Source organism: Aplidium turbinatum, chromosome 6 (genome assembly GCF_918807975.1).
Source record: "Aplidium turbinatum chromosome 6, kaAplTurb1.1, whole genome shotgun sequence".
NCBI classification, from domain to species: domain Eukaryota; kingdom Metazoa; phylum Chordata; class Ascidiacea; order Aplousobranchia; family Polyclinidae; genus Aplidium; species Aplidium turbinatum.
Genome location: NC_137477.1, coordinates 18,707,776 through 18,733,621, shown reverse-complemented (window position 1 = coordinate 18,733,621; position 25,846 = coordinate 18,707,776). Strand labels below are relative to the sequence as shown.

The window sequence follows — 25,846 nt, the reverse complement described above, 5'->3', positions numbered from 1 at the left end:
AACGGCCAGAAACTGAACTTTTAAAACCTACCAAGAGTTGTGATGAATGTCGACCTTTAAGCGTTGCACACTTGGGTCTGGAAATAGTTTTAGCTGCAGCTCCGCTGTGGAATTATCCAAGAAAATCGTTTTGAAAAACTTTTCAAAACTAAATGAACAATGACTGAGAAGGAGCGATCTTCTTGGCGTCAGCACTACCTGGCTACTCATTATAGAACAGCGGTAAGAATTTAATTGACTGGCAAAAGCAGTGGTTGAGAACTATGTGGCAAGGACTAGTGGTGCGGTACTGGTGAGCCCAGCCACATGAGCGAAACACGTGTCTATCGCTGAGTTCTTGCTACACTCGACTGCCGAGAAACACATGAACAATGATTGTTGTATATACTTAGTTCGAGGACTCGCGTTTTCAAGAGGTACTGTGCAACTTGAAAGCAGATGCTATGAATATTGAACGTCATCACAGTGCGTTATCTCGGCCGTAGCAAAGTGCTGTGCAAATTTCAGAGCTTCCGAACGAAACGACGGTGTGTGGAAGGAGAAGTTGTACTATCGCTGAGTTTAGTGAAGTTAAGTCGACACGCGCTCCTGCCTTTCGTAATTTGTCATCAGTGAATTCTGCTCTTCATGGGAATAGCGAATGATTTTCATTTTCGATCATATCAGCACCCTACTGATGGAAAAGCAGGCAAACAACAAAAACTTACCCAGTTTACTGTTTTTTTTGTTTGTTTTTTTAACTGTAACTTGACTAAACTTGCTTCAGAATAAGTAAAATAATGTCGGAACGCATTTCAAAGAACAAAGCCCAGTTTTGTGATCAAAGTTATCTCTGAGAAAATGTAGGTTGCACTTAATCTCTCACCAGAAGTTACCACTTAGCCACAGACAATACAAAGAATTGTGGCTGGCATTGCGCTCCAATTACATTGTGTATTGCTGTTAAAATGTTAGCGTCATCATTTGACTGCTCTGTGGAAGCGCAACGTTGAGAGATTAAACGTGGGTTTACCTATTTGTATTTTCGGTCTTGCGTCAGCTGCAGTTGCAATGTTCATTAGCAGAAGACAAAATTGATCAATTTACCCTCAAGGCAGGTTAAGCGTTTGCCATGAAATTTCATATGCCTTTTTTTGGTTTCTGTCACAATGGACATAAACGTTGAATCAACGTTAACTTTTGCATTTTGATTTCCGCAACTTGTAGACGAGTTCTTTCTTTAAAGCCTTCGAGGTTTATTTATTGGAAGGTTGAAGTATAAAGCCTTAACTCAGGACAAAACTGTTTAAAAAGTCACTGGATTTCTTCAGCTCTCGAGGTTGCTTTGTACTGAAGAGTTTCTCGTAACTTCGTAAAATTTTTTGTGGATTTCGTACAAGAAAACTGCCAAAGTTCCGTGAAAAATGACCGACGATCCTAAAGGTGAGTGGGTTTCGTTATTTTGTTGCGTTATCCCATAAAAGACCAGCATATTCATATTTTAAACTTTTCTGGTGTCTTTGCGATGCCTTGTCTCAAACTAACGTTTTGAGTATTGTTGGCATTATATAGGTTTATAAATGCACCCAATCTCGGGGTACTCTTGTATTTGCAATTAGGCGCATAATTAGGTGTATTTTTGTAATTAGGTATAAATTGCAATAACTTTCAAAAGTGTTTATCATAGTTTTACAAAATAAATTGAATTAAATCGACTGACAAAGGCTGCATCAAGATTATTTCCTTACCACATTCTGTTGCATATACTTGGTTACGAGGTTATTAGCCGTTAACAAAAATTTCTCTTCAGACATTGATTCAATGTAAGTTTTGATATATAGACTATGTGGTTTGTTCATCAACTAAATGACACTCTGAAGGTACCCTACCTATTGCCGTCTAAAAATAGTGTGTGGATTTTTGATTTTTGAAGGTCGCTGTTTCATAATTCACACCCTTTGTTTCCAGCACCAATCTTGAAAAATGAGGGCAGTGGTTCATCCTACGGTTGTGTTGGTCCTGGTTCAAGCCAGGACTTGGAGAACCCAGAAAAGGTATCAGGTGAGTTCACCTTTGAAGCCCGGTATTTCCTAAGCAAAATTTTATTCGTCAGTAGCTTTCAGCAGAGATAAAACTTAACGTTGTGCTAAACAATATTTGCCTTACCATTGCCGAAGATTTGTACCACAAGAATCAAAGCGTACGTGGGGTACCCAACTCTTATTCTGACCATCAATTTTGCATCCAATATGCATGCAATATGCTTTTTTTATCAAAGCTACTTTATCATACTTTTATGAAGAAAAAGTTGTTTCACCACAAATGTAGCAGAATTTATTCGCTTTAGCTATGCAGTTGTAAAGTATTGCAGAAAGAGTAGAAAAGGCTAAGCACATCAAGTCTATTTCGAAGTTTAATGAAAAAAAAACAAAAAAACAAGCCAACAATCTAACTCAAACATATGCCGAAACAAAGACAATATGAACAGACGCATCATCTTTTTTCCACCGATCAATACTGACCGAGTAAAAACACGCTCGCTACTTGCCTCATTAATGCACACTTTGGCATGTTGCTATATCTCGAAAACCAGAGCTATTCGACAAATTTCAACGTGATATTCATGTTGAGCGACCTGAAATTAGCCAAGATTGACTCAGTTCATTCCGTAGACAAATTGGCTGTTGACCAGCAAACGATTATTATTATCCAATCGATAATTTTAAGCTCTTGCATATTTCAACGCAAGTTTATTGAATTATCTTTATTTTGGTGGATGAATCAATATTTGAGCATGACGAGAAGTGAATCAAAAGTCGTTGCTAATTAAGTGCGATATGGTCATGAGCGAAGGTCAAAGTTGTTTTTTCCGTTTAAACTGATGGTTCGTGTTGTTAGAAAACTTATCTACTGCTCACTGTCAGGATTCGTTCTATTTTCGATGCGATACTGACAAATAACTTGCGAATAATACAGTTATCATTAGTGATGGTTGAACTAGTGAAAGATTTGCCGCATGAAAAAGTTCCTTGAATCGAGTGACTTAAAAAGAGTTCAACTGCTTAAAATGCACATTTTTTATATTTCAGCGTTTATACCAATATAAAAGTCTTTTTGCTCATAATTGCATTGCCGTTGGTCGTAATTATAAACAGTCACATATTTTGCTTCTCTCCGCTACTCTCGTTTATTTTACTTCACTTCTGGAATGTTTGTACGCGTTCCAAGCAAAGATACTCACTAGCCGTTTTTGAAACAAAAGTCTTCATTTCGATATGATTTTTAATTAACTTTCTGTGTAAAATTTTTCATTTCGACTTTTGACCGAATGAGATCGGCTCCCAATGCCCGCTCAAATTACAGCACACGACTGATTCTTTTGTCACGTGATTAATTGCTCTCAGCTCAGCTCATGTTTCTAGTTTAGCACACCAAACCAAAAATAGTTTGCTATTTAAGACTAGTACGTTTAATTCGCAATCAACAGTTTGATGCAAAAATATTATGTGGAATCATCATTATCATAGTGTCTAGAAGAGACGAAATTATCACGAAACAGCAAATAGTTTTCCTCTCCTAAAAGGATCTCTTATTTGCGTTCTTTCAACGGCATCTGATTTTAAAGTTTGTGAAAAAAATAACATAAATTGTCATCTGAATTGTTCAAAAAGCTGAAACTTTAAGCCAAAAATAAAATACGTTCAGCAAACATTTCACGGCCCGATGCCGATGAGTCATCGCTGTAGACGAGCAAGCTGTGTAGTTTCGAAGGACTACAAGTTTTCGTAATTATTATTCATTTGCATTAGACAAGGATGTCCATATTTGAATTAACAAACCAAAGAAATACACAAAAAATAAATGGCATGCAGTTTAACACAAACAGCAGCGGCACAAAAATAGTTAGAAGACAATTCAGCGCAAACACTGGCAGATACAATTGATACAATGTAATGTTCACAAACGAGTTGACATAAAAGAAAAACACCGAAGCGAAGGATCACTGCACAGCTTGTTAAGAGGAAGAATATTGGCTTGTTTAGCCTGGTCTAAGTAAAACTCAAGAGGGCAAAAATGAGAATTTGAATTTTTGTACGATACACTGCAACATTGACATAAATCATGTTGATCTGAGTTTCAAGCCGAGACATACTTACAAAATACAATAAAGATAGTCAGGAAACTTGTGCAAAGTCAAAGGGGATCTGTGAGGATGTCAATACAATACTTTGGGACGACTTCCTCTTACACGTGACGACAATTCAGTCTATTTGCATGTTACCAGCTCATGAAAGTTCATACACTGCAATGCCTAACGTCATACTTCTTCGTCGCTGACAAGCAATGTGCACTTTGTGGATTTCCACAAATTCTACCGAATGTTTTTTTTTTTTTATTCTTTAAAGTCACGGTTGTTAGAATGGTTCTCTCTTCGCAGTAGTTCAATACAAATTCGTTGAACAGAGGCTTGAAAATGCACAAACCATCTTGAACCAACTGACCAGTTTTGTGCATGTGGTGGCGTCATGACTCAATTTGTTGTATCCGTTTGTTTCCTAAAACTTGAATGAAAAATGAGACGCAATTGTGACGTTACACCTCACCTTGGGCATAGATTCCAAACTACGTTACCCTGCCTTTCGCATATTAATTGTTTACAAATATAGTTATTACTATCTGAATCCTTGACAGCCTGTTTCACCTTTAACGGATCATCAGAAGGTTTTATTCAAATAGATTCTATTTAATAAGACCTTCTGATGATCCGTTAAAGGTGAAACAGGCTGTTAAGGATTCAGATAGGAATAACTATATTTGATTTAATTCGCTCTGCTTTGCTTTTTTGCTTAGCATTGAGCACTTTTTGTAGTATTAATAGTTTTCATTGTTTTTAATTGTTTACATATATTAATTGATACATAGCCTACTGTTTATTGTCTTCATCAGAAGAAAATAGATATTATCTCTTTTTAATTTTGTCACCACTAGAAACATGACGAAAAGTACTGTTGTTTGTAATATGCATTCTCGGACCTTACAAATATTCTTCCTGTCCATTTTTAGCTCACGTGTCTGCGCTGGCTTACATCCTGCAATGTGTCAACAAACATTTTTAAACAGCTGGCTGAAATTAGCTTGCGGTCAATCGTTTTTCCAGTTTGTTTTCTTGTTTTGCATTTCATGGAGCAAACCTAAAATTGAGCTCAATAAAAATAAACGCAGTCCAGTAATAATCCAACAATCACTGTTGATAACGAATTGATTTTTTTGGTTATGTTTCTTAGAGTGGTCCATCACTATACGTTGTGGTATAATTGTGCTGATGCTTTTCAGGCCCTCCTCAGGAAAAACTGAAGCTACAGGCACCAAAGAAGAAGCAGCCTGGCTTCCTTAGTAGGGAGATAATGGTGAGTTGTAAAGTTTTATGATTTTTATTATCCACGTTTCAGAAAAAAGCATCATTTAATTAAAAAACAAAGAAAGTTTTTCAACCCCACTTATTTTTGTGCTTTATGTGATGTAATCTACACAAAATAAAAAGCTGTAGACTAATCGACTTTAAATAAGCGGCTGTTAATAGAAAAATGGTGCCGCAAGAAACAGCCGAGAAGCATCGAAGGGCTGATAGGACCACTAGCGTATATTGAGAGCTGCGATGTAACAAACAAGACTGGACCAACTTAGATTTTGTAATTTTAATTGGTATAACCGACAGCTCATGTACAAAATATATAAAAATGATAAAATAAAATGTTTTTTTAAGGAAAATTAAGAAAACTAGTACCAGGAAGCGTAAGCTGATGAGAGCAAAACATTCTAAATTTGATGTAGACTTTCACTTTTAGCTTTTAATTGTACTTTGTTTTAAAATTATTCGAAGATTGAAAAAAATAAAACCGGTTTTTGTTTTTGACAGAATTTTTTTTTCATCTTCTGCATTCCAAATTTTACGTCGAAAAAATGTAACATATACAATGTTTTCAGTTTGCCTCATGCAATAAATGTTACTCACAAACTTGAATTTACTTCACGTTTCCTTTTCTTTCATAGGTCACCAATCCAACAGATGTGGACAAAGCTACACTCTTGCAAACAATGCACGAAAGATTTGTGAAAAGCTTTGAGAAATGGAAGCGTCGTGCACAGATTTTTAAGTTCGCAAACTTAGTGGTCACCCTGACCGTCATTCTCATACAGCTAGCACAGGTAAGAGATGTCAGGAGTGTGCACTGTGCAGGCTGCTGCCGTCTGGGCTCACTTGACCCCCAAAGAGGACATTTACCTAAAATCATAAAGAGCATTGCAGGAATGTTTACACCCGGACTGAGAAAGCCTCATCAAAAGGTTATCCTAGCAGTTCTGCACACCTCTTGTGGCTTTGAACACTGACACAGGCCGGCCATCAAGAGTGACAGAATGAAGTTCCCTCTAGTTAAAGTGTTGTTGTTGGTAGATTATTTCATCGATTACGTGCCACTGAATGGTGAGCTGTTTTTTAAACGCGTTGCTCATGCTCGAGATTTCAACCAGCGTTGCTTTTTCTAGCTACCATGCTGGTGGATGCTGTGAAAGACTTCAAAGAAACTGGCTGAAAAAATGACAAAAAATGAAACTGACGTCAATAACTTTTGTGTCATCACGTGCTCATTTGTTCTTATGACGTCACCAACAAATCGTGAAATCCAGTTTCTGGTGCATGAATGGCCACTTTCAGAGACCGTGTTTATCTCAACATGTCTATGTTTCATCTCAGGTTATCTTGTTTCAAGTACCTGGAGTTCAGACCGACTTGAAAAACTCCATGGCTACCGTACTCCCAGCCATAACAGGATCCATATTAGCTATACAACTGAAGCTGGCATGGGCGGAGAAAGGTGCCAAGTCTAAAAAAAGTTAGTTGATACTTCCATTCACTTTAACGAAGACGAGAAGGTGGTTCAGGAGTCAGGACTTACGCTACGTTTCGTCTAACTCTCTTTATGAGCTGATCGTCAGAGTGAAGTAAATGAGACCAATTACGGCTTGTTTCTGACGACAAGCCTCCGAAGAGAGCCAGGCGAAAAGTAGGCTATTTGGAGTTGCGAACCATCTTCTCAATATCTTCAGACTAATCAATTCTTGATTTTGAACACCACACACAGTCAATTTTCCGTCAAAATTGTAAATTTATAGGTATTTCTATATAGCAACTATCAGCTGGTACTTTCTTTTGTCCCGAACTCTCGAACATGATAATAAGAATATTTTACTGTTTGATTTCACCTTGCATCTGGTTTCTAGGCGCCCGGTTATTCCACACACTGGTAAGCCACACGGAATACAGGATGAAGATGGAAGAGTCCGGAGGAGAGACCCCGGATATTGATGTTGTGAAGCTTTGGAACACGGCTTTGTTGTCGGAGAGTAAAGACATCCCTGCCTTTTTATTACCTTACTAATCATTTCACTCGCCGCACTATATTGCAGTACAACACTGCGTTGTGCTACTTATTTTCGCACGCGAAGTGGAACAGCAGTTTTAATGGAGTCATTTCTTAACTCATCAACACTTCCCCCACTGACTAACTAAAACATTGAAGTTGAACTGAATTTCCAAATACTCAAGACCTTGCGACGAGCGCCATTGTATGACCACATGTCATTCATTTCCAAATACTCAAGACCTTGCGACGAGCGCCATTGTATGACCACATGTCATTCATTTTTCCTTGAATATTTAATAGTGACAAAACGTGACGTAGTTTGCCTTTTTGGTATTCAAGTTACAATGTTAAATGTTTGATCTCGAAAGAAACCTTGTTTTGATTCTTTCGGCGATGAAAGGAGGTTGCAATGTTATTTATGTAGGTTACGTTGCACTTGCTCAGGTAGATTAGTTTATCAAATCTTTCCTTTCGATTTTCGTTAAAGGTTTTTGTACCAAATAAAACAATGCACATTTTGTATAGTTTTTAGTTAGACTCTTTAGTTTGTGGCACAGTAATTACATATGTTAAAAGGGCCTTGGTGTATTAGCCTAGGAATTGCAATTAGAGATCTGCAAGTCGAAATTGCTGTTGCAGTGTAGTAGTCTCTCTACCTCGTGTGTTGTTGCGTATTACAATCTGCATTACATTTGCTTATGATGTTTAATAAATTTATTTTTGTGTCTGTCTGAAGATCAGCAATCAACAAATGTCGCTATGACTTCTTGTTGATGGCGAAGTTGTGGAAATTTCAAACTTTTTATATGTTTATTTCCAGCTGTTGTCCACAACTTTAAGAGTAGCCTAAATTGCTCTTGTTGCTTTCCTAGCCTGCAATACGCGATCAATGAACTAACAAGACGTGGTGTAGGACTATGTGCCAGAGGCTCAACAGTCGATCGTTGCGCAATCCACCAACTTTCACCATTAGCAATTAGATAACGCAAGAAGCGTAAAACTTGAATGGATGTTCCACTTTTCAATGGATGATATGCAGCAATAAATCAGGCAGCACATGTTGCCGTATTTCGAACACCACTTTCATTAACCATCTATGCTACATCAGAGACTGCAATAACTCAAATCTTTATTAGTAATCATTATCCCTGAAGTAAAAGGTAGGCTACAACACTACACGGAAGGTCAGCACGACAATGAACCGGAAAGGTGTTAAAGCCTTCGCACTTTGGAATTGTTTGAGTAGCGGCTTGTAGGGCTGTTTGGTTATCGTCACACACCGACCCAAACTTGGCGTAAATGGTGGACCATGTTTGCCACGAAGAAGTACAAACATCGTAAAAAAAAAAACATCGCATAGTTGGTGAGGAGTCAAACGTAGAAGAAAAAAACAAAGGTTTTCCAATTGCTCATTTTTCGTAAAACTCTGGTGGAAGGGTGGAAATAACCTAAGCATGTACAAGATCAATGCTGTTCGATAAATCTTGAGAAAGCCATAGTAAACCTTGAAACAAGTCAAGAAACGCAGCAGCCCAACACAGTATATTGTAGTCGAAAGGCTTTCGGTTTGATCGTGGTAGGTTTATTAAACAATGTTTGAAACTTATTGAAATACAAACGTATAGTTTTAGTTGTTTGCAAACATCGAATTTAGGTACAATAGGCAAAGGCCCTTGTTCACTTTCATGTTTCCGTTGTTGCAAAATCCGTTACTACCGAGTGCAACGGCAGTAACGGGTTTTGCTTCACTGTTGGCAGCCACGAACAACAGCTTACATTGACAGCTACAAATAACTGCTTAAGCCTGCTACAGTTACGTATTTATCTATACGTTGAAGGGCACAGGTCTTTACATGCCCTTCAAAATGTATTTCTGCCTTTTGCATGAACGCTGAACATCCATAAAATCGGATTAAATTGCGACGTGAAAGAAATATCACAAATAAGTTATTTTCCTCCAGGTCACCGTTCTGGAGATGAAAGAACTGAATGAACGCCAACGCGCAGAACACGCGACGAGAATGCACAAGCAGCTGATGACGTCACTCGAAGAGGTGCAGAACAGAAACGCGGAGCTGGAGCTGAAATTTGCTCAGGTGATTGTTGGGAACGGGATCTCTATTGTATATGTGTCGTTTGTGAACCTTTCTCGGTCAGAGTCTACACCAACAATAATGAATGTTGCGAATTACACAATGCAAATACGAAAACACTGCGTGACAACGCATGTCTTTGTTGCTTTGATGTAAGTGTTGCTGAAAATTCTGCAAATATCAAATGCTATAAATAATGTGGCACGCGTATTGCCAGTTTGTGACAAAATCATTCTGAACCCCGCTTGAAGTGTTTTCCTTCAGCTGCGATTGAAAATTTAACGTCTTTCATAATAATTAATGATTTGTAGTTTAGTGGAACTTCCGCTGTTTCATGGCGTCAATTTACATGAATCCCGTATGCTTAAAAACATGGCATTATGTTGTTCAGCCTTGCTATTAGTTTCTAAAACGTATTGAAACGTCCTGGACCTAGGTGGGAGTGACCAGGAATAAAAAAACGAATGCGGACTTGATCGCCACTTACAACGGATACAAGAGCAAACGTTATGTCTCGCAACGTTTATATCACACCCTTTGGTAAAACAGTTCATTTTTAGCTGACGAAGTTGAACTTGGCCGCACAACAAACGGAGCGAGAGCTGCGCGACGAGTTGGCTGAAGTTGTCCCACGAACAGTCAGTGATGCGGATCGTAAGAAGATCAATAACTTGCAGGAGGAACTTGCCAAGGCTAAGGTAGACGAAGAGGGTAGATGCGGGGTACCATTTGCCATGACTGTTCAGTGTTCAAGCATCGACCGCCATGCACTTTTGTTGCCGATTATCACGCAATTTCCGTTTTTAATTGTTCCTCAGTTGTAAGTAGAAAACAAAGCGTCAACAAGTGTAATCAAATTAGATCTAGGAAAATCCTTGTCCATGTCAAATCAATGCAATACACGTGTATGGGAACATTTAGTTCCAATCCAAATTAAAAGCATCATGTTTTTAGTGTATCTAGTCTAGATGGCTGCAACTCATGTGGTTTCAGTTTAAATATAATTTTTTATTGTTGCGGTTTCTGGAAAATTGCTTGCACTATTTTTTGCCTTACGTCAGTTGCAAAATCACGCAATATGAGACATATTAGTATATCATTGCAAAACAAAGGGACAAATCGTCTTGCTCGGTTGAATGGGAACCTTTTTAAAGAAGCTACGGTATATCCCGTTGCTTGTTTAATGTTGATTCAATGAATATTGTGAAATACTGATCCAACAGTGTCACCGTGCCCGCTCTGGAAACATCTTTGTATCGTACAGCACTGAGGAGAAGTCACTAATTCTTCAATACGTTTATAATACTCAGTATAATCAAATATCCCAACAATCTTCAGGTCAAAGTATCGAAGTTGCGAGACATGGCCGACATTTCGCACAACCAACTTCAGAGCGTGCAGTCCCAGCAGCAAGGAAGGGAACGAGAAATTAAATCGCTGAGGCAACAACTGAGAGAATTCCAAGTTCAAACGGACGAGCAAGGATTGATAGGTCGGTTGATCCCACAACTGTTGAACGTCTGGTGTCAAAAATGCACAAAGAATGTCTTTCCATATTTATACACCATGCTCTACATAGTCAAGCAGTACTGTAATTTTAGGTTAGTGTCATGTGAACAACATGGGTTAAAGGTGACCCACTAGCCGCTTTTTCATGTTGCAAGTTATACGAGCGGTTAGAAAAAGTGGTATGTCCCTATAGACTGCACTTGGTGTGTCAATGTGTCTCGTCTGCAACGGTTAGACAAGCTGCTTACCGGAAATCTTACACCTGTAGCAGTTTCAATCACCGTCTTTAGCTTGCCCTTCGAGGAGAAGGTGTTTGAGGTTTTCACGTATTTTTAGTATCAACTATGTTCGCTACCGAACTTTCCTGAAAATGGAGCTGTCAATATTTTTTAAGTGCGCTTGTTCAATTGTATCTGTCAAGACTTCTATACTGTTTATTCTCATGTAAATTTTGATTGACAAAACTTGGTGCTGACTTGTTTACCGTTGGCTGGGCAGGAAATACTTTTAAACAAATTGCGAATGTGTCTTCTTGGTGACACACTTCAACCTCTTCACACAAGTGATGGTTTATTTTCTCTCCAGGTCAGCTCCATCACCAAATCTTAAACTTACAAGCAAGTGAAGCTGATACTTTGCAAAAACTTAATTTGACCAAGAAAAGTGTAAAGAAGTTAGAGGCGTACGTGCTGAAACTAGAAAAACAAATAGGTGAGTGTTATTCTTGAAGCGTTACGTATTTTTACGTTTGTTATATGGTAGGTTTTGATAATCTCAAAAACTCTAAAATGGAGATCAAGGGATCATGAAAGCCAATTGGACATTACGGTATTTAGATTGACATAAAATATATGCCCTAAATGTGTGATGTGGTAGTGAACATCACATTATTTTGCAAAGTCTCAAGCATGTTATCGTTGGGACATTTAATCATTGTCTAACGATTGCTAAATCATTGCTGAGCTGCAGAACTCATGGGCCAATTAGCAGATATCAGAGAGTAATTCTGCTTTATTGAAACTGCTCAAAGTAATGAATCTTTTTTGTATGTGATGAACCATTGCTTACTTTCTGAACAAATTAAGGCGAACAAAAGTAAAACATACCTTGCCACCAACTAGCGTTTTTCCCAACCTTGTCTCATATTGTTGACGTCACAGATGAAAAAGATGACAACGTCTACCTGGTCCGCACTGAATCGAACAACAAAGTGCGTCAGCTCAAGAAGACGATACAGAGCCTGCGACAGCAATTCAGCGGAGCGTTGCCTCTCGCACAGCAAGAAAAGTTCTCACAAGCCATGCTAAGGCTGGTTTTGGTTTTGTGTTGGTTCTGTGATGTGATGTTCTCTTCACAATATGCCATAGCAGCTTTTTTTCTACACTAAAATGCACCTTTCCTTATTAAGAAATTTGATGATATTTTTATTTGGAGGATGGTTTGTATTGATGTTTTGTTGTTGGTTGGTTGTTGAAGCATAAATGTATTTTTAGACCAGGAAAAGCTTTAGCTGTATTGTGGCATGACATAACGTAGCGCTCCTCAAACCTTCTTGGCCAAAGGATAAGCCTTGGCCTGAATATAGAAAAGATATATCTTGCTATCCAGAGCGTATACCAGGCGTGTATTTTATTTTTTTAATGGTTGCTGATATGTATAGCAAAACACCTTTCCGATTTGACTGTTTTTATGACAATGCGTTACAAAAAGTGGGTATTGATAGCTCAAGTATAATAATTGGTTTAGCGTATGTTGATGTATTATTCTCATGTGACTCCATAAAAAAATATGCTTTACGAACTGGGCACCAGGCCGCCACCCAGCGGTTGCGTGCACTGGAATGGTCGAGGTTTTGACTAAAGAACACACCTCCGATTATCAGAAGTGACGGATAGGTTTTGCTTTCATATTATTTAATTGCCTTCGCCATATACGCGTTTCTTTTTCCCCATCAGGCTCCAGGAGGATAAGTTTATGACCCAGGAAGAGCTCCGAAGAGTCCGGATTGAGCGGGAAACGTTGGAAGATAAGTTAGCGGAAGCAAGCATCGAGATGGAAGGATTGGTTGAGTTGAGGAAAGCCATCGAGGTAATGTTGTGAAAATACGATTCAGATTATAATAAAAACATAAATAAATTTTTCTTTAATTTGTAAATTTAATGCTTTCAAATGCCGTTAAAGACGGACCTAGACCGCACACCACTGTAAAGTAACACCATTTGGCCATCGCACTGACGAAGAAAATGACCGTTGTCACCACTGCAATTGGTGTGAGCTTTTTATGTACCATGTAACCAATGCTTTCTTCGTCCATTACGCGTTCGTTGACCTTCCTTTTCTTCGAAAACAAAAGATGGAGCAGTATAATAACTATAAAACTTTTCGGTGACAGGACAAACGAGGCGCGGATAAACTAACAGAGTGGTCTCACAGGATGGACAAACTGCGGCTGCAAGACATGAAGCTACAACGACAGGTCGGTTGGTTACCCCCAATTCGACTTTCAAGCTACATTTTTTATATCTCATGTTGCTTTATTTAGTACGATTAGGGAGCACCGCTTTATTTTGTAGAAAAAGCCACTGTTTTGATTACTAAAACAATTTAAAATATATCAGCAGAGGACAGTTGAGGTGCTACCGGAAACCATGTTTAGTTTCATGGCGCTGATGAAACGGGTTTACTGATCATTCTACTTATTCTCAGTTGGTATATTGATGTGATAGGTTTGTTTATGTCTTGTGTTTGTTGTGATTTTTATTGTAAGTTGAAAAATTTTCTTTAACTTCTAAAAACAACTTCTGTGATGGCAGTTTAAACCGCTCTGCTTTCACCCTGGCCGTCATCGTCACTCGTAACCATACCACTGAAACAAACTGTGATCAATGATCATGCTCTTCCTCTGGCAGGTCACGCGACAGAGCGAACAGATAAAATACATCGAGAAATTGAACGAGCAACATGAAAAGACAATCTCCAGCTTAGAGGAGGACATCGTGCAGCTCCTTAAGGTGTGAACACTAAGTCTTTTTTATGTTGCTTTGAAAGTTGTTTGATTTGTTATAACAATTAACATAATCCAGGGCCCATCGCATGTTGTGTGTAAGATTCGCCACTCGAGAAACCTGTTTGAAGATGACGTAACAGCATGACGTAACAGCGTACTTTAAGGGCGTGACATTGTAAGCACATCGCTCATATTTTGGGGTGTTTTATATTTTGTGCATATTATTTAAAAGTTCAAACATTTAACAGAATTTCTAACTAATCATGCGTACGTGTCAATAGTTAACGCATCTAATCAGTGTGAAAGTAGTCAAAGTACCCTCTACTGCTACGAATAAGCTTCCAAGGAGGTTTAATCACTCAGACCAGGAACAAATACTTTCCCAATCTTTCATTTTCTGTTATTGATGCGATAACTTTGACCTTTGGTGACCCCAGGCGCAAGAGGAGCACCAAGTGGAGTGGGAGTTGAGGGAGATGGAACTCGAACGCCTATTGGACCAATTCCAAACCCAACAGCGTGACGTCACAAAAAGGGCGAAGAGGTTTTACTTTGTGTTTTACATATAATAGTTTTTTTTAATCAAATTTATTTGCAAATGGAGGTTTTGATTAAATATCTACTAATGTTTGAATTGCAGTGCACGTTAATAATGCGATTGTTTGCTGTAAAGCAACGCTGTGCTGCGTGAACAGCATCACTTTTTTGTATCAACACAAATTCAACATAGCTACAACCTGCAGACTAGAAGATATTACCCAGACCCTTCCCGACCCCACTTTACCCGTGGATGAGCAACTAGGTAAAGCTTTGGAAACAATCAAGGAGCAAATTAAAGTCATCAAGGATGCTCATGGGCAGCTCAAGGTAAGAATCTCTAAGTGGAAACTCGTGGCTTAATAATAATGCTTGTTTTTATATAGCGCTGTATATCGCAGAAATCATAAAGCGCTGAGAAACCATCGCAGAATAACAGAACGTTGCTCCTCAGCGCTTTACAAAGCAGACAGTGTCAATGCCGTATAGAGGCGCAACTGAGTACATTATTACCCGAATCCATTCCATTGCTCAGTGCCAAGGAGGAATTAGACTCAGTACCATTTTAAAAAGTCTTTGGTATGACCCGACAGGGTATTGAACCCATGCCTACCGATTCAGAGGCGGACGCATTAACCACTAAGCCATCCAGTCGCTTGCACGATTTGTCGTGATATATTCAATCGTCATCTCCGCTTGAAGCAGATTGCACCTCAACGCGAGTTATCTGCTTCCATGAGTCACGGTTTTTACCTAGCTCGCCCATTCGTCAAATTGAGTTCGGTCTATGCCTGGATGTTGTCATGCCATCGTCTTGGTGGTCTGTCTCTTTGCGTTAACTCTACCTTCCATGCAGATATTGCTGACTCCGTATATTGATGTTTTAATATGGCCGAACAGTTTTAGAATATTTTATTTTTGCTGCAATTGGGTGTAGCTTCGTTAAAGTCAATAGGCCTTTTATTTTCATGTGGTCAAGTAGCCTTTTCTTGGTCATGTTTCTCATGATGTAATTTTAGAAACTTTTCTTTTGATACTTTTCTTTAAACAAACTACAACACCCGAAATCGCTTTGAAATATATTGTATGATAGTTTGTATATTTTTGTCTAGTCTCGACGTACCCATGGTGACGAAGATGGTAGTAAGATTCATTATAGATTTATTTTTGTCGTTGTACAACAAGTAAGAGTATTTTTAGAGCGACTGTGCGTTTACATTTTGTCATTCTCACCATGTGACCGCATTATTAGGTCGATGTTCTTTACGGCTTTACACAAGAAAACACAGTCGGTTTTATTAATTTTTTAAAGTCTTAGGTAGGTCTACGATTCGACCTGGAATTCGAACCCAGGCCTACGAGAATGGCTTGAAGAAAGATTTCAATAAAGTTGATCAGAAAAAAGAGGAAATCACGAGCTGATGGACCTCTAAAGTTTGATTCATTTTTACATTTTGTTGTTTTCAGGCTCTGCAATATGAAAACGACCGATTGAAAGATACACGTCACAACCTTGAAAGTGACGTCACGACACGTGATCGCGTGATCAACGAACTGAGACGCAACATGCCGACGACACAATCTGTCACGAAAGCGGCAGCTCACATGGTATTTCTTGTTTCAGCTTTGTGTCTTGTTCATGAGTTTGCGTCCTATCCAGAAACAACGAAAGATGGATGGATGTTTGTAACATAGTCATGACTAAGATGTCACGCATTGCGCTGACGTGCTATTTACGGTTTTACGTTAGCGTAAGATTATAATTTTGCGTAAGATCTTTGTGCTGAAAAGCTGTTGTTATTCAGGACACTGAGTCCAAACACCAACTGAAGATTGCCATGGATTCCATAGAGACGCTAAAGAAAAGATTGGAAGCGAAGGAGGAGACCCTGTCCAGGTGAGTCTCGGCGTAGTCACACCTACGTGTTTACGTCTGTTCTGGTTGCAGCTATACATTGACCGTTTTGACTGATTTGACAACTCAACTACTAAGCCTAACTTATGAGGGCTTATCTGACCACGCACCTGAGTGTGGTGGATAAGGAATGTTTCTATCGCACGATTACATACTATTGTCTTCTTGCCAGCGGTTATTTTCTGTTTAAAAGCACGATAATGATTTTGTTCAGTAATCGCAGAGTTTTTCGCACGTTATTTGTTTTTTGGCCTACGTAGTGTTTTGCTTTTCAGATACAAGATGCTCTTAGAAGAATCCAGAAAGGAACAGGAATTATCAGCGGCGAGCCACGAAAAAGAACTAATTATGATGCAACAGAGAGTGCATGAGAGAACTGATGATACTTTCAATCGGTTCAAGAAAGCAGCGACGGTAGGCAATAATAACAATGATGATAATGATATTAGCAGTATTTTTTAATGTTTTTATTTCTTGATGCCAACTGTGCACAGTAAACTCCATTAGAATTGTGAATTCAATCGCTTTTTTGTGCTTCTGGCAGACTATTTTTAATTAAACTGCCTTTACTACAGAGCACATACAGTAAGTTCTACTACAGTGTTCGTGATGAGAAGTTTTTGAATTTGCTTGTTCACTTCTGTTTTCATCAGACAATGTTTCGTCACAAAACCTTACCAAGTAATAGTTGCTTGTGTTTATTTTCAAAAAAAGTCTCCAGCAACTTGACTGCTTCGGCATAAAGTTGAACCAAGGCGTGACCAGGGTTTAAAAACATAAAACGTTGGATAAAAACGCTCGCATACTCTTTATAACCACAGTTTCCTGTAGAGATCTTAATAATCTACCTGACCAAGTGACCATGCTTTGTATAAAAGCACACAATCTTAGCAATAGCTTTTATGCATAACAATTTATGATGTTTCTGTATCTCTGAAGGTCGCCGAACTTTTTATCACTGCGTAGTGTCGTTGTTACACTATTGACAATGTCGCCAGCTGATGTTGAACCAGCAACGTCTTGGTTGTCAACTTGACTATATCGATATAACTGATATCTTCATCAGATGGGTGATCCTAGACTCCGAAAAGTTATGAATTCAAAAATTTTCATCTTTCCAGGCCGCAGTTTCTCCCACGAGGGGAGGAGGATTATCATCCAGCGATCTTGCTCATCTCAACGAACTGGAGGAGATGGTGAAAGAGCAAGATGCAGCGATGTCTGCTCTCATGGACCGGGTTCGGGCGGCAAACGTGGATGTGACGAAACAGAAGAGGATCATAGCGGACACCAGAAGACATGCAGAATCAGAGAAAGCCAAGTGAGTTACTTTATTCATAGTTTGACCTAACTTCAACAACATTTGATGTAACTCTGAGGTACTTAACTACTTAGTACTTATACTGTCCATTTATATATTTTTTTCATTTCATTCACTTTTGTAACTATCAATTGTGATTCCATCATCTCGTCATAAATTTTTTTCTCAACTTTTTTCTTACCTCGAAATTAGGAGTGGCTCCAAGAGATCAGAAATTGTAAAAACGTATGTTAGACGCATTTCTGAAAATTTGTGACCAACTCTCACGTAATAGTGAATGTCATGATGATGATTACTATAACGCGAGGGCAATTGAAGTCTTGTTAATTATTTTGAAAAATTTATCATTTTTATGTCAAGTTTAACTTTTTATTAAACGTTTAAATTTTATGTTTATGATTTTAATTTTTACCATAAAGTTGGCAGAACTCTTTGTAACTATTTTGAAACGTTTAGATTTTTATATAATCTTATCTGCTATTAAAAACTTGCCATGTGTAACAATCCCCATTCAAAGGTTGGTTGAAGATAACGATTCAGCGATGAATTCCATTCGATTAAAACTCGCGCAGAAGCATCAGAGAGCCGAAGATCTAGAGAAGGTAAAGTTACCCGAGAGCAACATTTCAATCTCACCGTGGTAACTGCTGGCGAGACACTTTGTACCAAAGCAGCCTGTCATTCCAATGCAAGTTTTTTTAAAGTCACTTAAAGTGCCTTGTTCCCTGCAGCACTTCTCCCAGGAGAAGGAGGACTTTAGCCATTGTAGAGCGGCAATAAAGAAACCAAATCAAGTTATTGTTCAATGTTCAAGTGCCTTTTTCACTATGGAGATCTGTCCAATATTTTTCTTGCAAAACGAAATAAATTTTCTTTAAAAAGATCACTTTTACATTGATAATTACTAGTTGTTGGTTAGAACCTTTGTTTATACTGGTCCGTGACGCAAAACTTGTCTTTTTTACGTTGCCTAACGTCGGCAAACGTTGAAATGAGATGAAAAGGCAACTTGTTGATTGGGAAGCTGGATATCTCCTGAGGTTTCCATAGTCACATATTCTCATACTAGGTTAGTTAGACGTTTGATTAAAATGTTTGTAAATTGTAGGAAGTGTCGGATCTGAAGGAGGAACTAGAGCGACAAAAACATGCTGGTACAAAGGCTCCAATGACAACCATGAAGAAGCTTGTGTCGAGGCTCAAGATCCAGTTGGAAGAGAAAGAAAAACAACAGCAGGTTAATTTTATGATATATTCGATTGTATACAAGATATATCTACATTTTATCTCTGAAATATATTATATAATAATATATTATTTATAGTGATGGGATTGTAGCGGTAATACAAAGTGCTCAAATAGCGCAGTGCTATGGGCAAAATGATACGACATTAATACCACAAAAAGAGTGCACGAAGTTAATATTCTTTCGTGGTATTAATACCATTTATCGTAGTATAATTAATATATAAATTATATTACAATAACATAACTGCAGACAGTGCCCACCGTTTCGACCTTCCGGTCTCCTCATAATAATTTATATATTATTATATAAAATATTTCAGAGATAAAATGTTGATATATCTTGTATACAATCGACTATTTGGTCTTGTTAAGACCTGTTATTCAAGTATGCTACCAAACCCATGTTCCTGTTTTAGAGTTGGTATGCATAACCTTGACTTAGTCCTAGTAGTGATCATTATAGCTGATTTTACCATCGCCATCATATGATTGATACCGTTTGCGCTTTTTTCATAGTGAGTACGTTACTTGGGTACAATTATTGTTCTCTCGGTACCACTCGCCTGTAGTGAGAAGGTTCATGCTAAGAAGAAGAAATGTGATTTCATGTTTGTTGCTCATCTGTTGTGGTATACCATACATTCTTTTATTCGATCAGTATAAAGAAACGCGTATCACCAACCAAGAGGACAGGCGTCGCAATAGACAAAACCGTCGGAATTTTCCATCATCACCGGTGGCAGCTTTACATGTTATCACTGCTGTCGCCAGTCACGCATTGGACTTTTTAACCATAAGAGGGCTTGCAAATGGCGTGATTTTTAAACTGCTATCTTCGTTCCGAGGTACTGCCGTATATTATTCGACCAACAAATTAGTTTTCAACTTTGTTTCCAGAAACTCTCCCATGCCTTGACTGAACTTCGATCCGACCTTGTCCATCAAGCTCAGGAGAACATTAGAATCCACGCCGCAGAAGAGGAGGATGCAGGAAACGTTAAGATCTTGGTCGATAAGAGAACGTCCCATTATAAAGTAGGTTTCGTTACAAAGTTACAAGAACTGTGATTGATGTCTGTACGATTGTACTGTGTATAGGTATTGTGTACCTATGTCATCAACACATGCTATACAAATATACGGTAAATTATATAGTATTTATTTACGGCATGCTATCTACGGTAGTTTATGCAACTTTGAGTATCAATTCAATAGCGTAAGTGCTCAACAGAAGCAAGGCATAAAGCAAGATACCCTGCATAACGTGAATAAAGTCTCTATAAATCAACAAATTTTAGAGTATTTTTCATTGTCAAAGCACAGACAGAAAGCTCTTATTTAAGTAGTCTCTCTTTGAATATTATTTGTATGCCTGTATGTAGGCTACACGTTTACATACGTACGCTACATACTGGATATGCGTTCTTGAAATCTCGTCTTTGATTATTCGAGCATCTCTAATTTCTAGTATCAGATTGAGGAACTGAAGGACAAGATTGCAGAACTTCAACGAGGAGCCAAACAGTCAAAAGAAACGATAGAAACTCTTCACGAAAACTTGAAAAAAGTCTTGGAAGAGTCGGAGAAAAGGCAACAAGTCATAAAGAAGTGAGATCATTGTGTTTGACGAATTTTTGGCTTTGTGGCGAGATGCAATGATTGCATTGTGCTTTTATGGCAGTAGGTTTTGCTTATGTCAACGTCTCTTCAGGCTTGTCTTGGTTTTTGTTAGTTTCAGCTAAATTTTATTGTGACTGAGCCTTAATACCGAAGCAAATGTTGAGCAGCTATAGTGTTGTTCTGTCACCCTGTAACCGTTTGGCTTGCGAAAGAGTGCAGTTAATGTTGCAATGTGCAGTTTGTTCCTTCTTGCATATTGCAAGCTGTATAAAATACAATTGCAATTTGAGTGTCATGTGTGTCTTATTTCAGCTTGAAACTTGATCTTCGTGGAAAGGATTCTGAAGCCTCCCGACTCCGCGATAAAGTGAAGAGACTAGTGAAGTCCCGAGGTCCGGATGCTGGCTTGAAGTTTGTGCATGAGAAACCGGTGAAGTTGAATGCCCCATCTTCTTCCTCTGATAGTGAGGACCATGAGAAGAAGCAACCAGTGGTAGAAGATGTTGTCATCCCCGTGGAATCCACATCGGAGCAAGTTTTGAGGTGAAAGTTTTTCAAAGTGAAGATGTCTCTTCAATAAACGTTTCATTGAAGAGTTGCATTGTCACTAAGTCGTCAGTGATCTGCGGTAACTTCAAACTGTCAGCCTCCATAACTGGGCTTGCGGCTATGCTTCAAAGCTTCTACAAGCGTGGCGAAACCGGTAGGTTAAGTCTTAAAATCCTTTCACATTTCACAGATAAATAAATAAGTTGTCAAATCTCTTTGAAATCGGGTAAAAAAAGTTAGGTTGAATAGATGGTTTTAATGACCTTATTGTGCATTAACTTTACTTATGAACTTTTTTCATTACGCAGACCCTCAGCCGGGGTTCCTTCGAGACTACCTCGTTCAAAAGCTTCATCTCTTTCTGACATGGATAAAATAAACAAACTAAAAACAGAGATCTTACTGATCAAAGAAGAAAACGAAAGCCTGAAAGAAAAACTTAAACTCAAAACTGAAGAGCCATCGAAGGTATAGATTTTTATTTCCAATAATTAAGCTTGCTTTTCTCTCACCACTATCATTACCATGTAATTAACTCGCAGACAACAGAATGACACGAATTGGTTGGTTGATCACACAGCCGCTGTTTGAAGAGCCACTTGTTCATTGACAGGCTATACTTCGTTTGTAAGGCGCTAGCCGGTTATTGTTTCTATTGTTATCCAGCCCTTTGTCAATGTGTGTAAAGCTTATCTTTTTTTCAACCAACGAGTAGCAGTGACTACTGGTATGCGCGTAGCTAACTAGGATTACAAAGTGAACACTATAGCATCACTGACACTATAGTTTAACTTGAATAGTTAATTGCTACACTATCATATGTTTTACTTAAAACTTACCGAAATTTCGTCTTAGGGCTTCTATATCAACAGCCTGGAAAGAATGTTAAATTGTTCAGTTCTACTGTTGCCGCAGCATAAAGTTTAAAGTTAAGTTTCAGATTTGAGCGCTTAGTCAGCGAGTAAGGCTTTACGTTTAGCAATCGTTTAATAGATATAAAAACGAAAATAACAGTGCAGTGGTTACTGCCATGTATTTAAACAATAGTAACCTTTATTGGTAACCTATAGTAACCTTTTTGCATTGCACCAGAACACCATAGAACTTGCCAAATGGGAGGTCAAGAAACAATGGCAAGGAAAAGTTGAGCAAGTTAAAACAAAGTTGCAAGAAAAGGAAAAACAAATTCAAGTCCACGAGAAGCAGGTAAGTTATTTTTGTTTTAACTTGTCAATTTCTGAACCAATTGTCTTTGCAATGTACTGTAGTTCACAAAATTTAAGGGTAAAGTTGCCAGTACAAAAATTTAGCGGTTGTCCGAATAGTTTCCTAATTATTGACTAGTTTGAAGGGAGTTAAACAATATAAATATCAACAGTGTATCATTAAGTATGTTTGCTGCAATGTGCATTTTATGTGGAAGGTATGATGTACTTTACGGTCGGCTGCATAGCCGAGTGGTGAGAGCCTTGCTATGGCACTCGAAAGGGCTCTGGTTCGACACCGCTTGTGAACATGCAGCTGTGTCTTCAGCAGAACACTTAAAGGCATGGCTGAAGGTGGACACGAAGATTGGCTTCCTTGCCTTCCCGTCCACTTAATCTCAATCTTCAACCACCGGGCGTAACTCTGGATACGACAACTTTGCTGATTCTTAATTCATGCTTCTAGGTCACCCAATTACGAGATACCATATCAAGGTTAGAGCGAGATAAACTTCGAAGAGCTGCCGCCCCTATCGGGCCCCCAATCCACGTCCAAGGAACTGCTGAAGACAGTGTGCCCCCTCAAGATCATGTGATAAGACAACATCTCCACAACATAGAAGACTTAAGCCGGTAAGTTGTGATAGAGAAAACTCTTATTCTGGTTAGATTGTTGTTTTAGTTATTGAAAAGGCTAGACGTGATGCTGGCTATATCTTAAACCTGCGGAAAATGCAACCAGTGGAGTGGAGAAGATTTTACATGCCCAGAGTCGGTGCTTAATATATTGCTGAGTTTGGAATCAGAGTGGTAGTTTGGTCCGATCTCAAAGCACTGCGTGCAATCATTGACGCGGGTTGGAATGTTATGGGGACTTAATTCTTCTAGATCTCATTGCTTTTTAACAAAGTTTTTCCCGGCTGACAAAGCTTTTTCTGAAAATTGGTCCTGATGATTTTTTTCTTCAAAGAATTAATTATAATTCGATACTTTCAACAACGTAGTTAGTTTGTTTGCACCTCGTGAGAAACAATAATACTAATCGGCCTTTGCGAACACTGTTATACATTTGCAATGTATGTTTGCTCTTATGCCGTAGCCTACCTATACTTCCGCTGACAGACGTACTTGGTAGGTTATCGTTGCACCTGGTTAGACGAGGAGTCGGATATCATGCAATAACTCGGTCAATGAGTGATTTAAAAATGGAAGCATTGCATTTGTTACACTTTAGGTAGGGACTGTTCAGATAGAAGATGCTGTTTCCAAGGCGAAGCCGTTGCTTATTTTAATAAACAATGTTAACCCTTCATCCTCCACCAACCAATATAATGTGTTATGACTAGGGCCAGTAAAAGTCATTAAAGTCATATTATTTTTTGGTGGTGCAAAAAGTTGTCAAACCGATGACAGTGAAACAAATCATGTCAAGTAGTCTATGTATCAGCCGAACAAGCGATTCTGACGTTGTTGCAGGGTCAATTTAAGAAGTTATAAAGTCATAAAAAGTCATATTTTCTATTTTAGCTCATAAAACATGACTTTTCATTTTTAATTTAAATTGCAAAGATTGAACCCTAGTAACTTCGTAAATGCAGTTCAAACAGCTCCTGTGTACACATTGAAATTTGATAATTTGTGAATAAGGGAGGCAGTGAAAGTTCTCACGCTGAGTTTCACGAAGCATTGGAAGCAACATTTTCATTATTTTCTGTAGCCTAGTAATAGCGCTTGCTGTTTGATGTTAATTTGCATTGTGACATCATCTTGACACATTATTTTGCATCACACAATCTAGTCTCTGAATATTATGAAGACTTGCGGTAGATCAGCCAGTGCTGAGGTCTTTAGAGCCAAGGGTACTTTTCGAGCTCAGAGCTTTGACTCTTACTACTTAGTAGCTGGTTTGGTAGGTACATTTGAATTTTTGTAGTGATTTTCAAGTGAAACAGAAGTGTTTTGTTAATTGTTCGAGTGTGTTATTGTTCAAAATACATGTAAAAACTTACATACAAGTTATTAATTACGGAGATTCGCATAAATTTGATGCTCTAAAAATAAAGTCATATATTGTCATATATTTCAAAAAATAAAGTCATATTTTTCAATTTTTAGGTCATAAAAACTGGCCCTAGTTATGACGTTTCGTGGCGAATATACAACAAATAATAGAAAAGTAGCAACAAACGATGAAAAATAACCACACATTTTCACAAAATAAAATAAAAGTAGTCGAAGACAGTAGGATGTTTCATCGAAGTAATTCTCACAATATGAAAGAAAGGTTCGTTATATGGAGCAAGGTCAAAAACGATTTTACCCGATGTACCGGACTGGCTATAAGGGTAGGATGTGAAGACTTTTAACACGTACCGTACTGAAGACAGGCGAAACACAACAATACAACAGAGTTGAACATTAGAAGCTTCTAGAACTCTCAACCTTCAAGAAGTTGAAATTTATTGCATTTTTATAAATATTTCTAGATTTTTAGTGAGGGCTTAAGTTGAGCAGAAAACGTTCAACTGTTAAAACTATTTGTAAATATGTCAAATATATTAGCATAATGCTCAACCCTGTTGTATTGTTGTGTCTTGCCTGTCTTTGGTACAAACAAGCAACTCTCTCCCGAAACTATATTTTCAACATGTGTAGCCGAAAATCATAGCAAAAATAATATCATCAAAATATTATGACGTTTGATAAAGAACACATACTCTACACCAAGAACTACCGTAACAGCATTGTATTCAATATTAATATAACGAGTGCAAACAAGAAATTAACACAAAGTAGTTAAAAAAAGACCACGCATTGCATCTGCTCATTGTTTTTAATGCAAAAAATAAAAATGGTGGGGATATTATAATGCTTTTGTTGTGCTAAAGCAGTGTATTTTCCGACTTAACCAGGACAATAAAAGTAAAAAGTGAACGAGCTGTTTTTCCGAACGTCAAAGCATCTGTTTTATTGCCATTGCATAGCTTGAGGAGAAGCATCCCTGACCATGTAGTCCCGGAAATGAGATCACTGCTTTTAATGTCAGTTTACACATTTTAGTGAGAGCAACTTGATTCTAAATTTGTTTATATTGTTTTTGTAGTTCAAGGCTTTTCTTTTCATATTCTGATGCTTTATCAGGTTGTTTTAACCTTTTGTAGCATAGTTGTAGCATCCTGTAGGCTGTGTGCACTTCTGCAACAGGAAATGAAAGTGACGAGTTTTCAGTCAACGCAAGCACAGCTTCACAATGTTCTATTGCTTCGGTATCTTTGTTAATCATGATCAACGCCATGGCCATTTGGTGATGGCAACGTGTCATATTCATTGTTTTTTCACGACCAACACATTGGTTATAGTATCTCAATGCTTCATTAAGAGATATCAATGCTTCTTCGTATTTGTCTTCATTAAACTTTTTGTCGCCTTCCTTCCAGCA

The 25,846-nt window shown here is 38.2% G+C and overlaps 2 protein-coding genes across 2 annotated transcripts in view; both read left to right on the top strand.

The window, feature by feature from the left end:
- Nucleotides 1-25,846, top strand: part of LOC145772652 (centrosomal protein of 290 kDa-like) — a 68,992-nt gene that overhangs the window by 19,318 nt on the left and 23,828 nt on the right. Inside the window, exons 22-43 of the mRNA XM_082584519.1 lie at nucleotides 9,365-9,499; nucleotides 10,057-10,194; nucleotides 10,835-10,988; nucleotides 11,591-11,716; nucleotides 12,166-12,313; nucleotides 12,961-13,093; nucleotides 13,398-13,481; nucleotides 13,915-14,016; nucleotides 14,450-14,556; nucleotides 14,756-14,879; nucleotides 16,017-16,157; nucleotides 16,355-16,446; nucleotides 16,740-16,878; nucleotides 17,586-17,785; nucleotides 18,303-18,387; nucleotides 18,894-19,022; nucleotides 19,931-20,068; nucleotides 20,502-20,641; nucleotides 20,966-21,196; nucleotides 21,511-21,670; nucleotides 22,295-22,408; nucleotides 22,874-23,040. Of these exons, the coding sequence (XP_082440645.1) occupies nucleotides 9,365-9,499; nucleotides 10,057-10,194; nucleotides 10,835-10,988; nucleotides 11,591-11,716; nucleotides 12,166-12,313; nucleotides 12,961-13,093; nucleotides 13,398-13,481; nucleotides 13,915-14,016; nucleotides 14,450-14,556; nucleotides 14,756-14,879; nucleotides 16,017-16,157; nucleotides 16,355-16,446; nucleotides 16,740-16,878; nucleotides 17,586-17,785; nucleotides 18,303-18,387; nucleotides 18,894-19,022; nucleotides 19,931-20,068; nucleotides 20,502-20,641; nucleotides 20,966-21,196; nucleotides 21,511-21,670; nucleotides 22,295-22,408; nucleotides 22,874-23,040 (2,987 nt within the window). The remainder of the gene's footprint in view (nucleotides 1-9,364; nucleotides 9,500-10,056; nucleotides 10,195-10,834; nucleotides 10,989-11,590; nucleotides 11,717-12,165; nucleotides 12,314-12,960; nucleotides 13,094-13,397; nucleotides 13,482-13,914; nucleotides 14,017-14,449; nucleotides 14,557-14,755; nucleotides 14,880-16,016; nucleotides 16,158-16,354; nucleotides 16,447-16,739; nucleotides 16,879-17,585; nucleotides 17,786-18,302; nucleotides 18,388-18,893; nucleotides 19,023-19,930; nucleotides 20,069-20,501; nucleotides 20,642-20,965; nucleotides 21,197-21,510; nucleotides 21,671-22,294; nucleotides 22,409-22,873; nucleotides 23,041-25,846) is intronic.
- LOC145772617 (uncharacterized) lies at nucleotides 1,068-8,130 on the top strand. The gene is made up of 6 exons (XM_082584481.1): nucleotides 1,068-1,422; nucleotides 1,948-2,040; nucleotides 5,314-5,387; nucleotides 6,031-6,186; nucleotides 6,734-6,872; nucleotides 7,261-8,130. The coding sequence occupies exons 1-6, from the start codon at nucleotides 1,404-1,406 to the stop codon at nucleotides 7,416-7,418; spliced, it is 639 nt and encodes a 212-aa protein (XP_082440607.1). The 5' UTR covers nucleotides 1,068-1,403; the 3' UTR covers nucleotides 7,419-8,130.